The sequence below is a fragment of the Eleutherodactylus coqui genome, chromosome 5, assembly GCF_035609145.1.
Source record: "Eleutherodactylus coqui strain aEleCoq1 chromosome 5, aEleCoq1.hap1, whole genome shotgun sequence".
Taxonomy (NCBI): domain Eukaryota; kingdom Metazoa; phylum Chordata; class Amphibia; order Anura; family Eleutherodactylidae; genus Eleutherodactylus; species Eleutherodactylus coqui.
In genome coordinates this window covers 164,276,222-164,289,043 of record NC_089841.1, presented here as the reverse complement: position 1 = coordinate 164,289,043, position 12,822 = coordinate 164,276,222, and the positions used below count along the sequence as shown (strand labels likewise).

At 44.3% G+C, this 12,822-nt stretch overlaps 1 protein-coding gene across 1 annotated transcript; it reads left to right on the top strand.

Annotated features, from left to right (window-relative positions):
- The first annotated feature begins 126 nt into the window (after positions 1-126).
- Positions 127-12,514, top strand: ACADS (acyl-CoA dehydrogenase short chain). The gene is made up of 10 exons (XM_066603631.1): positions 127-259; positions 334-482; positions 2,857-3,006; positions 4,609-4,720; positions 6,607-6,758; positions 9,389-9,559; positions 9,636-9,773; positions 10,464-10,559; positions 10,638-10,694; positions 12,129-12,514. The coding sequence occupies exons 1-10, from the start codon at positions 202-204 to the stop codon at positions 12,279-12,281; spliced, it is 1,236 nt and encodes a 411-aa protein (XP_066459728.1). The 5' UTR covers positions 127-201; the 3' UTR covers positions 12,282-12,514.
- Positions 12,515-12,822: the final 308 nt, after the last annotated feature.

The window sequence follows — 12,822 nt, the reverse complement described above, 5'->3', positions numbered from 1 at the left end:
ACGCCTGGTCTGTTTTGTTATCGATTAGTTGGCCTGATCCATTCAAGGTAGATCCAATCAACCGCCGAGACGTCGGGTCACGTGACAGTGTTTGTATGTTACGTTACGCTACGTCTGGGAGTGGGCGGTGCTATAGGAGCACGTCAGAGAAGAGGTGGAGCCTGGGTGCACCGGTATTCCGAGGTGCTGAGAGCAACAGACATGCTGCGGGGAGTTACGGTGTTGTGCCGGACATGGCGGCCCCTGGCGCCGCGCACAGGTGAGCTCGGGCGACGTGAAGTGACCTTGTGGTGTCCTCTGGCCGCAGCTGACCTCTGGCCGTTGTCTCCATAGCGACCCGGTACTTGCATACGGTGTACCAGACTGTGGAGTTACCGGACACGCATCGCATGCTACGGGACACATGCCGGGAGTTTGCCGAGAAGGAGCTCCAGCCCGTAGCTGGCCTGCTGGACCGAGAGCACCGCTACCCGAGAGAGCAGGTGTGACACCAGGGCTGCCCTCTCACCCACTGCCACCTGTGCCCCAGCCCTTGCTCTCTTGTAAGGTGACCTGAGTGCGTTCTCACAGTGCGGTGGTGTATAGTAGTGATATGTTATCGGGGGCTGATTGGGGAATCAAAGGGGCAAATGGCCTGCAGCAACCACACAGCTGTAGGGAGTGACCTGTGTAGCGTGCAGTAACTTTCCTATGAAGTCCAGAAAACTGGAGGGGTGTGTGTGTGTGTGTGTGTAATATATCTCATTAAGGCGCTGCCTTCTAGCCCGTCAGGCCTCTTCACGCGGGCTACAAAATCTCGCTACAAATCGCATGTATGTGAAGCCCATGGTTCCTAATGGATTATTTTATTTGTCACGTGATCTGTCTGCCTGATCCCTGTGCTGTCTGACAGCCGGGCTCTTAATATACCGATTCCTGTCATTTAACTCCCTAGATGCCACAGTCATTAGGGACCATGTTATCTACACATCGGGCCCCAACAAATTCAATTGTGGGATGCTGATGGCTCATTATGGTAGCCAGAGGCCAAGGAAAGACCCCCAGGCCTCCCACAGCTGTAGAACTATTAAGCCCTATTTACACACAACAATTATTGCTTAAAATTTGTTTAAACTATAGATTTTGAGTGTTAATCGTTGCATGTAAACGCTTCCATCTTTCACTCTTCGGCTGAATGATGATTTTTAGGTGAGCATAAAATCCACCATTCAGCTGGAGAGAGATAGCAGTGACCGATGGTGTGCTCTCCACAGGAGCAGCTGATTGCATGGGGCTGTCAGCTGAATACAATGTAAAGTCCAGACCACATCCTGGGATTTGCAAATAGCTGCTGGAGCCTCATTTACATGCAAATGAAGCTGACAGTGCTAATGGGCATCAGTGCTCAGTAGTACTTTATGCAAAATGATCACTAAAACTGTCAATCTTTCAATCATTTGAAAGATTGTCTTTGCGTGTAAATGAGCCTTTAGGATGAGCCTTCAGCACAACCTTATAGATTCCTTTGCAGTTTTAGGCACACTTGGCATATTTCTTTTCTACACTGAGTATACCAAAGATCACATTGTGATGTCTCTATTGGGTCTAAATAAATAACGGAAAAAATGTTAATAAAGTTTATTAAAAAACTGACAGTTTAAAACAAATTTATTTTTTGTAGAGGTGAAGAAAATTAAACCACACACCGTCTCATTGCCCATATAATTACCTCTATATTATCACTGAACAAATGCAGTATACCCTTCACAGTTAGGATTAGTTTAAAACATGCAAACTTTATTAAAGAATTTTAAAATTCTTTAATAAAGTTTGCATGTTTTAAACTAATCCTAACTGTGAAGGGTATACTGCATTTGTAGCAAAGAAATGTGGGATTCTCCCTGCCTCTGTGAATAACAAATGCAGTATACAAAGACTAACATTACCATTAAAGGGGTTCTGATATTTAAAAAAAAAAAATTTTACTCACCTTGCCTGGCCAGGTCCGATCGCCAGGCATGTCCCCTCTAGCCGGCATCTTCTTCTATGGCTTGTAGAAGCAGAGCAGGAGCGGTCAAAATGACCGCTCTCTGCTCCGTCCGTCAGTCACTTCCGAGGTGAACGGACGGGCCGCCCACAGCAAGCACGTCACAAGCAGTGGTTGCTGTGGGCGGCCCATCCGTCCCGGCTGAACTCCGAGATTCTGCGCGTGCGCAGTGGAGATGCGGCCCGTCCTGACTCCTGTCAGAGGGCACCTCTCCACTGCGCATGTCCACGATCCCCGAGTAGCGCGGCTCGTGGAGGAAGAAGAGGACGAGCAGCGCCTACTGGGAGATGACACCCCCCCCCCCCCCCCCCCCCCCCCCCGATGTCAACAACAACAGGAGACAAGGTAAGTATTATGTTTCTATGTTTTAGCAGCCATTAAACCGTGGGTTTCCTGTGTCCATTAGGCAGACCAGGGAACAATGGCTGCTAAAGCATAAAAACATTATTTATGTCAGAACCCCTTTAATACCGCCACACCATGACCACATAATACCAATAGTGGCAGTGAATGAGGATCAATACTGTCACGTACCAGCACCGGTGTTACTGGAAAAATACTACAAAGATCAATATTACTCCCCCATGTAGGTCCCCGCTCAATAATAATGCCCCATATAGGCCCCAGCCCCCACATGGCAGCAGTGCCTTTCATAGCTGCCCCCTCCCCTCAATAGCCATTATACTTATTGAGCTTTTGCAACTGCAATCAAATCTCTTCTGTGCTCCACCCCTATATTTCTGGATAGTTAGATAATTGTAGTGGCCATAACAAGGACTTAGTGATGTAGTGATGACTTAATTTTTGAAACATTTATCGCCTCTCTCCAGGTCCAGAAGATGGGACAGATGGGATTGCTATCAGTGGCAGTCCCAGAAGACTTGGGTGGAGCGGGGCTGGACTACCTGGCTTATGCTATAGCACTAGAAGAAGTCAGCCGGGGCTGTGCCTCCACCGGAGTCGTCATGAGTGTCAACAATGTGAGACTACAAAGATTTTATGTTTATTGGAACTAGAATAAAACTAGAAGTGTGACCTTTGTGCCAGCGAATGGGATACCATGACTACCCCTGCAGGACATTAACTCCTTAAAGCCTGCAGACACCGACCTTCACAGTTTTTTAAAATGTATTTTTACTCACAAATAATTTAGTTGGAACGAATTAAGAGTTAACTGTTTACAGTGTACGGCGGGGGGACTCCTGCAAAAGCTCAATCACACGGATTAATGGCCAATGCTTAAATGTCTAGATTACTGCAGAGAAGGGGAAGCTGTGTTAATGTTTACAGCTGCAAAAGGGGGTCCTAGAGATGTGCAAGCAGAAGGTTTCATAATATAATTGATTTTTATTGCCGAATATACTTTGAGAGTGCAGGCGGCCAGCACTAGTATTCACTTGAAGCGGCGGGCACTTGGACCCAGCTCCCGGGAGCAATGCCAGCTGGCTCTTGTCCGGAAACACTTGATTTTGTTTTTGCTGCTTTCACCTCTGCCAGTGATCGGGTGGTTGAGGTGTGTGCGAGGGGCTAGGAGTATGAGCAGCAGCGTGGGAGGGAACCGTGTGAAATATCAATAATGTTCCCGGACAGGACCTGGTTCGTATCCCTTACAGAAGCTGGATCTCCCATCTTCTCTGCTGTAACCCGGACATTCTCTTCTTGGTAACAGGGCTTTGAATACCCCACCTTCTGCAAGCGAGCAATGTGATTGGATCAAGCGCCAGCCAATCAGAGCCGGCGCTCCATCATTCACAGCCATTCAGTGAATGACATCACTGAATGGCTGTGATTGGTTCATTGAGCGCCGACTCTGATTGGCTGGTGCTCGATCCAATCACAGCAATGGAATGAAACTGAAAGCGAGGAGACACAAATTTAGATATTAGACAGTGAGAGTGATCAATGAGTGGAACAGGTCGCCACGGGAGGTGGCGAGTTCTCCTTCAATGGAAGTTTTTTTTCTGTCTGGGATGATTTAGTGAATCCTGCATTGAGGTCCCTCTATGAAAAGTTTAGAAAAACTGTCAAAGTAACACATGATTTATCCTGTAGGGGGGGGGGGGGGGGGGGGGAGAGAGTGGGAGGAAGAGTGAGAGAGATCTCTCTCTCTGTCTTCTACCCGCAGCCTGCTTGGATCACTAAGCAGTTACTCGAGAAGAGCGATGCTCGCTCGAGTAACTGCCTTACCGAGTAGGCTCGCTCATCTCTAGTAAAAATGCATAAAAGAAAAAAACAAAACATGAAGGAAAGTGTTGATATCTTTTAAAGTAATCCTCCGAACCTGGATAGACAAAAATGGCTGTGCCACTTGTCCGACTACCTGCTGCTCACTGTTAGTACGCGTCGTTATTCTTAGACACAAGATGCTGCTTTTATTGGTCAGTGCTGATCAGTATGTAGTATCTTAGACTAATGATGCGTAATTACACACAGTGTGTATCAGAGAGGCGGTGTGGTCATCTTTATTTTCCACCTTTGAGCGTTGCTTAAAGGAACAGCTATACCATCCCAGTTCGTGAGACAATCTATTAACCATTTAACAATCTACTTGTTTTATAGGTTGACATTTGAGTTTTTTGCAGTCCCTTTATTTAGGGCCGGTCCTTAAACATGCCTCTGAGAAGCAGAAAAAGAAGTGGATCACTCCATTTTGTAGTGGGGACAAGATCGGCTGCTTTGCACTCAGTGAACCAGGTTTGTGAGTTGACAACTTCAACCACCTGCAAGCTTCTCAGAAACTACTGCACAGACCCACACAGCAGACATATTCGTGTGTAATCCAGTATGTCAGGCACTACCTTGTGCAAAAAGATGGTCATAAAGTCTCTTAAAGGACTGCCCATAGACTATAAACATCCAGGCAGTCCTTATCTATCTCTGCAGGGATGTCTTAACACCTCTCTGCAGAGCTTCTCCCCCTGTGCAGGAGCTCCATGAGCTGAGTGTCTAGTGACAGTTCAGATCACAGAGCTTTGCCTGGAGACCAATCAGCATGGTCTCCAAGCATGTGATGGCTGTGCCAGTAATCACAGCAGGTACTCCAGCTTAGCTGCAGATTTTTGTTATGATTTTAGATGCGGAATACATGTGGGAAAAATCTGTGTTGCATTCTGCCATGTGAACATAACTTCGTATGCAAATAAGGGAGATGGAATACATCCTCCACAGTGCCACCTATTGAAAGGCAGCATTCCTTCAAACCAAAGTCAGACTTTTTATACAAGGGCAAAAACCCTGAAACAGCTGTCTGTACATGAAATCTGGCTTTGCTTTTAATTCCCAGTCATTGTAACAAGGCTTGTATAAAAAGTCTGACTTTGGCTTGAAGGAATGCTGCCTTTCAATAGGTGGCACTGCGGAGGATTTATTCCATCTCCCTTATTTGCATACGGAGTATGTTCACATGGCAGAATGCAACACAGATTTTTCCCACATGGATTCCGCATCTAAAATCATAACAGAAATCTGCAGCTAAGCTGGATATTTCTGCTATGCATTTTGCCACAGATTTGCATACCAATTCAACCCTGTCAATGGGCAAAATCTGTGTGCGAAATTTCCAACGCGATTCTGTACAGATCAACATGTGCATTAGGCTACCTTCACATGAGCGAGCGCGATATCGGTCCTGTGGCCTATGTTCGAGTTATGCTGCATAATAGGGTGCAAGTGGGATATTTCTAAAAATTGCATATTCAGTGTAATATAGAAATTTTGTTTTAACGACAGCTGCGATACAGAAAGGAAAATCATAAAATTAAAAAATCTGTAAAAAAATAATAATTTAGTTGTTAAATTTCACCTCCACTTTGCTCTAATTTCTGTAAAACATCTAAGGGGTTAAACTACCTAAATGTGGGTTTGAATACTTTGAGGAATGCGATGATTTCTAGGGGCTTTCTAATACACATGGCCTTCAAATCCACTTAAAAACTCAACAAGTTCCTGAAAAAAAAAAAGTTTTAGAATATTATTCCAAATGTTAAAATGGCAGCTCTACATATAAGCCTCGTAACGGCTCAAAAAAAATTAAAAAAGAAAGCTATAAAATGATGCAGACATAATGTGGCAATATCGTGAATGTTATTTATTAACTATTATGTGGGATATGAATATCTGTTACAAATAGAAAATGTCACATTTTGAAAAATGCGAGGTTTTTCAAAATTTTCTCCCAATTATTTCTTCCTCCAAATAAATGCAAAACATACGGAACAAAATTCCTGATGAATATAAAGTAAAATGTGTAACGAAACAATCTCAGGATAAGAAATATGGGAGATGGAATAAATCCTCCACAGTGCCACCTATTGAAAGGCAGCATTCCTTCAAGCCAAAGTCTTTTTATACAAGGGCAAAAACCCTGAAACAGCTGTATGTACATGGAGTCCCAAAGTTATTAACAACTAAAGTGAAATATGTCAGATGGGAAAAATTGGTCTTTGTCACATAGAGCAAAACTGGGTGGGTGTCAGATGGCTAAACAAAGATAGGAATGAATAGAGAGATGCACACAGATTGGAGACAAGTCCCAACGACTGTTGTATTGGCGATACAAATACTGATCTGGTCACTTTCAGGTAATGGCAGTGATGCCGGAGCAGCCAGTACAGTTGCCAGGCTGGATGGGGAACACTGGGTGCTGAATGGAACGAAGTCCTGGATTACCAACGCTTGGGAAGCCTCTGCAACGGTCGTCTTTGCTACAACAGATAAGTCCATGAAACACAAGGTGAGGACATAACTGTATGTGAGAATAGCTTTTCCCAGTTTAGGCAATTCTAGTAATATTTGCCTGAAATATGATTTTTGCTTTTTTTCATTAGGAGGTGTTAAGTTGAAAAATCTGACACAATCTACAAAAATAAAATACATTGCCTACAGTTATAGCTTTAACCCCTTGAGGACACAACCAATTTGTTTTTGCCTCCTCACAGCATAGCTGTCTGAGGACTTGTTTTTTGGATGACGAGTTGTAATTTTCAATTGCACAATTTTAACTTGCTATACAATGTACTGAAAAGTTAATAAAAAATGCTAAGTGGAGTGAAATGGGGGGGGGGGGGGAGCGTAACTGCACCATTTTTGGGGGGAGTATTGTTATACCAGCAGGCCAGGGTTAGACTTCATTCACACGAGCATATATCGGCCGCGCTTTCACACCCAGCCAATGTACGCTGCCCATCTCATGCATTGGTTTGCAATGCATCAGTTCAGATGGGCGTATTCCCACGGCGTAAAAGCGCCCAGCCAGCCAAGATAGCACATAGGAGCGCTTTTACGTCGGCCAGGAAAGATAATTCAGGAACTATCTTCCTGGTCGGAATACGGCGGCCGCTCCCATAGACTCTTATGGCAACTTCCACAGAAGGGAGGGGGGAGGGAGTGTAGCAGCTTCTGTCCCGCCCCCTCCTGTTGCTGGCAACCGACAAGGGGCGGAGAGCGGGCAGGAGCTTAGCACACTAGCCAGCTCCCACACCCTCCCCTCCACTTGCCGAAAGCTGGCGAGAGGGCGGAAAGGGGGAGGCAGTTTAGAAGAGCTAAACTTCCTCCCCCCCACCCTGCCCGACGGTATCTCGGGTTCAGCATATTCTCACTGGACCTGGGCAGTTTTCAACCTCGCTGTGGCCATGACACGGCTGGCCGAAAATTGTCACACCCGTGTGAAAGAGCCCTTAAGCTGTTAAAGATAGCCGACACCTGCTGTATATAGAGCATATAAACATGTTAACTAACACAGTAAAAGAAGAAATAAAAAGAACAAACCTCAGTTCTTGCCTCTCTGTGGAGTGTAGTAGGTCTCAAATGATTAACAGGAGCTTTACTACATGATTTTCCTAGACCGTATTTTAGTGATGAAATAGCAGAGAAGCCATTGATACTAGTAATGGAAGTTGGAGCAGCTTATTAGCTTTTATACATTGGACTAATGGCAGTGCTTCCCAGATGTAAAGGAAGTTTGTCAGTTCATGTAAGGTATTTGTATAATACCTGCAACAGGCAGATGAACATAACCGCACTTTTTATTTATTTATTTTTTATCACATGCTCCAAAGCCAAAATATCACATATGCAAATGACAGCTAAAATCGGCCAATGGGGCTTAACGTCCAGCAGTCGTTCGGGCTCTCTCCCACTACTTTGGTGTAAACGCACCTCTCTGGGTCTTGCTTGATATTCCCGGCTCCCCTGCCCTGAGTCACAAAAAGGACTGCACAGCTGTGTGACATTTATGGCGTGTTGCGGTGAGAGTCACTACACATGTGCCGTATTCTCTAGTTTGGTGCAGGTGTAGAGTGAAACACATGGAAACTCCAGTGCAGGCAGCTGGATATTTTGGCTTTGAAGCATCTGATTAAAAAATTGTTAAAGAACAGTTATGTTGATCTACCTGTCGCACAGGCTATTGTAAAATTAACTTGCACTGCTAAAATAAATACAACTTCCTATAAGCAAGTAAAGCTGGAAAATTGGGGTTTTCAGTTGTAGGAGATGAGATGGGTGCAACAGCCTGGCAGGCACTAAACTTTTTATTCTTCCCTTGCTAAGAAACATACTTTGATAAATGTGGACTAGAGATGAGCGAGCATACTCGCTAAGGCAAACTACTCGAGCGAGTAGTGCCTTATGCGAGTACCTGCCTGCTCGTCTCAAAAGATTCGGGTACCGGCGGGGGAGAGCGGTGAGTTTGCGGGAGTGAGCAGGGATCTCTACCCCCCCCCCCCCCCCCCTGTTCCTCCCCGCCGGCACCCAAATCTTTTGAAGCGAGCGGGCAGGTACTCGCATAAGGCAGTACTCGCTCGAGTAGTTTGCCTTAGCACGTACGCTCGCTCATCTCTAATGTGTACCTGTTAGTGTTGAGAATAAAGGTCCTCTGCCTTGTGAGGAATCACCAGTAACTAGAAACTCACAAGTAACTTGTATAACTGATAAAGCCTTTCATTAACTAGTTAAAAGATCATGAGCCTCATGAGCCACCTACCTGAATAGGCTAATGCTAATCTCAAACCTCTCCATAGGAGACTCTGGTAGTAAGAAGAGGGAAAGAATAAAACAAATATGTACCTATATGTCTGTGAATTTCCTGGTGTTCTTGAACCCTTCAGATGAATCGCTGGGAAATTCAAAGTTCCTTGAATAGTTTTAGCACTAATTGATTGTTTTAAGAGCTGTATCCAGACAGCGTGGAGAACATGATATTCTCCAATCATTTTTATGGAAGTTGCTGAAAGTTAGACACCCCCTCGCCATGGATGTGGTTCCTGGAATTGGGACCCACATGCATCAGTAACATTAGGTAAATTGTTTGCACTTTGCATTTTGTTACACCTGTGGTCTTTAACTATTATTTGTACTTTTCAGGGTATAAGTGCATTTTTGGTTGAGATGCCAACCCCAGGCCTTTCTCTTGGAAAGAAAGAGGATAAGTTGGGAATCCGAGCTTCTTCCACAGCCAATTTGATTTTTGAAGACTGCCGTATACCACGTGAGAATCTTCTAGGACAATCTGGCATGGGCTTCAAAATTGCTATGGTGATAAGTGTTTCTGTATTCTTTGCTATCACCTTGTATGTGTTATGATTTGTTTAAATTGTTTCTTTTCTTTCAGCAAACTTTAGATGCCGGGAGGATAGGTATTGCATCTCAGGCTCTTGGTATTGCTCAGGCTGCTCTGGACTGTGCAGTAGACTATGCAGAGAAGAGGATTGCATTTGGCTCTCCAATTACCAAATTACAAGCTATCCAGGTACAGAACATAAATCACTACTAGTAATTATTAGGAAGTTATAGTACCAACGTTTCTGGAGGTACAATGCACCACACAGCCCCGCTATGTTGCTTTCACATATGAGCTGTATGTGATTTACAATGTGTCACTGTATCATATAAGCTGCATTAGCTTCACGGCAGCACTAAACCCTCTGTGGTGACATGCTTGCACAACAGCGATGGTTTGTTCCAACAATGGACAACGATTCACGATTAGATGAAGGCTGGACTAGTGTTGGCGGCATTAGCACTTGAGATGATATGATATCACGTTCAGATGTGAAGGACTATGCTTTAATGTTGTTGGTCAATATGCACTGCCAGCTATGTATGTGTACATTTGTGAGGTGTCATTTATTGGAGTCTCCACACAAGAGTCCAGCTGTCTCACAACATACAAACTGCCAGACTGAGTACTGCTGTATCCATAGCCACTGAGGCCTCAGGAGTTTTTGGGGGTGTAGTCTACCCATAATCCCTCATTCAGTGCACAAGGGGCGGAACCAAGAACCGGTAATTGATTACATGATGGCGACATCACAGTTACGGTCAGGCTCTGCATGTAACTCGCACAGCACACATAGACTGACTAATGGTCATTAGCACGTTGACTTAGTTAATCATCTGTACAGCTAATTTTTTTTATGTATTTATCTCCATCTCTCAGTTTAAGCTGGCGGACATGGCGCTAGCTCTGGAGAGTGCAAGGCTGCTGACCTGGAGAGCAGCGATGCTTAAGGATAATGAGAAGCCTTATACCAAGGTTAGACTTCTTCCATCTTGTAATATGTACCACACACAAGCATATCCTGCCTTGTGATAATCTATTCTCTTTTATTAGGAAGCTGCAATGGCAAAACTAGCCGCCTCAGAGGCTGCCACACGGATATCACACCAGGTATGTCTAAAACTGCGTTATGCTTCAAATGGCCATAACAGTCAGGAACGTATGAGCTTGGAGAATGGACTGATGTTTAGAACTGGATAGTCTATCCTGAGGAAAACATCAATCCATGTTAATGTCTTTCGTTCAAATTTTAATCCAGGGAAACGCCAGGTATCCCTGCTAGCTTAATAATCGCATACGTGCGGCAACACCGTCTGCCCATTTGGGGAGGCCTAGCTTGTGATGTGTACCTCCTTCCCCTCCACTTAATAATCGTGTATGTGTGGCAACGACGTCTGCCAGTTTGTGTAGGCGTAGCGTATGATGTGCACCCCCTTCCCCTCCGCCTCACGGTGCCGGTGTTGCAGCTACACATCGCCAAATAAATCTGTCCTTGTGTAATCCCTAGAGAACTCTCTAAATTTTCGGGATAAAATGTAGCCCATGTCCTTCCTCCAGATGCAAGCTATCTCCCTGTCAAATTTCATCAAAATCGCTTCAGGGGTTTAGCCATGAAAAGGTAACAGACAGAAGAGGAGTCACGGTCACATTTATAATATTAGTAAGGATTATACCTGGTGCTCTCCTTTTTCAATGTTCCTGATGGGCTTTTGCCGATTGCTCCACTTTCCACTCCCACCACATGTATAGAATGCTGCGACCATCAGTTCCCCACAATCAGACACAATAATAAATGTACAGGGCCTGAGCATGGAAGTCAAGTAATGCAGGCATGCTTAATTTTGCCAATTACAAAAGGAGTGCAGCTAATTATTTATACCAGTAATGTTTTAATAAGTGTAATGAAATACTACCACAAATGCCAGTTCACACTTGACTATTTAAACTATAAAGCGTGTTTCCAAGACTGAAGAAAAAAATTCTTGGCAGGGAATGGTGGAAAATAAATATATAAGCCATCCTTATCCCCTTAAGCCAGTGTCTCCCAACTCCAGTCCTCAGGGCACCCCCAACAGGTCATGTTTTCAGGATCTCCTATAGTAAGTACACACGTGGCAATGTCTGAGGCACCAACAATAATTACATCACCTGTGCAACACTGAGGAGATCCTGAAAACATGACCTGTTGGGGTGCCCTGAGGACTGGAGTTGGGGAACACTGCCTTAAGCTTTTATGTGTCAACTTTTCAATTTTTTTAGTAGCCTAAATTTTACCACTTTTTGTAAAAACAAAAACAAAAATTGGACTATAAAAGGTTGGCTTGTCCCAGCCCCAGAGTAGAAGTCCTGACTTCTTAAGAGGCTTCAGTGCTCATGTGCCTTTCCTGGCATAATGACTGCAGAAGCCTGTGATTGGCAGAGTGGTCATGTGCACAACACCGCTGCCTGTTTTTTTGTTTTACCATGATTATCTACTTGTATAAGACTATCATCGGGTTAGGGTTCCATTAAATTATTGTTACCACACTTTTTTTTTCTCTCTAGGCCATTCAGATCCTTGGTGGCATGGGATATGTAACGGAGATGCCTGCTGAGCGTCATTACCGAGATGCACGAATCACTGAAATCTATGAAGGCACCAGTGAGATCCAAAGACTAGTAATAGCTAATCAACTGCTTAAAGAATATCAGCATTAAACTCAGGAAAAGAAAAACTAACCGGACTGCCTTAAATCTTGAACAAAGCCACTAAGTTTCTTCAATCCGTTTACAGCGGGGCCGTCCATGCATCATCATTGCTGTCAATGAATGAGAATGTACACTGTAGTATTTTTATAGCTAAGCGAGCACAGAGAAGAATCCTTGTCATAGAGTTTACACATATGGAAAATCATTTATTTACAATAAAATTACATTTTTTTTGATTTGTATGATTTGGTCAGTTGTGGATGAAGGGAAAGGAAATAAACATGGTATTGGCCACTAAAACATCTGCCAATACAAAAACTGCAGAACACAGCTGGGTGAGACAGTTTTCACACGACTGAGGAAATCCTATGAGATTTGTTCATTGCGAGATGCACAAGTGTTGCATGAATTTGAATCCTACCCTTTGGGCATGGCAACACATCTCCCATTGTTTTTAATGGGGCCGGCGGCAGCATCGCGCCGCTTGCTAGGTTGTGCGGTACAATACAAGGTTTTCCTACTAAAACAATGAGAGAAATTCTACGATCCT

Excerpts from the sequence above, each read along its gene's own strand:
- ACADS (XM_066603631.1), top strand. The coding sequence starts at position 202 with ATGCTGCGGGGAGTTACGGTGTTGTGCCGGACATGGCGGCCCCTGGCG. Across the intron at positions 6,759-9,388 it reads ATAAGTCCATGAAACACAAG|GGTATAAGTGCATTTTTGGT; the intron begins GTGAGGACATAA and ends TGTACTTTTCAG. Across the intron at positions 9,560-9,635 it reads TGGGCTTCAAAATTGCTATG|CAAACTTTAGATGCCGGGAG; the intron begins GTGATAAGTGTT and ends CTTTTCTTTCAG.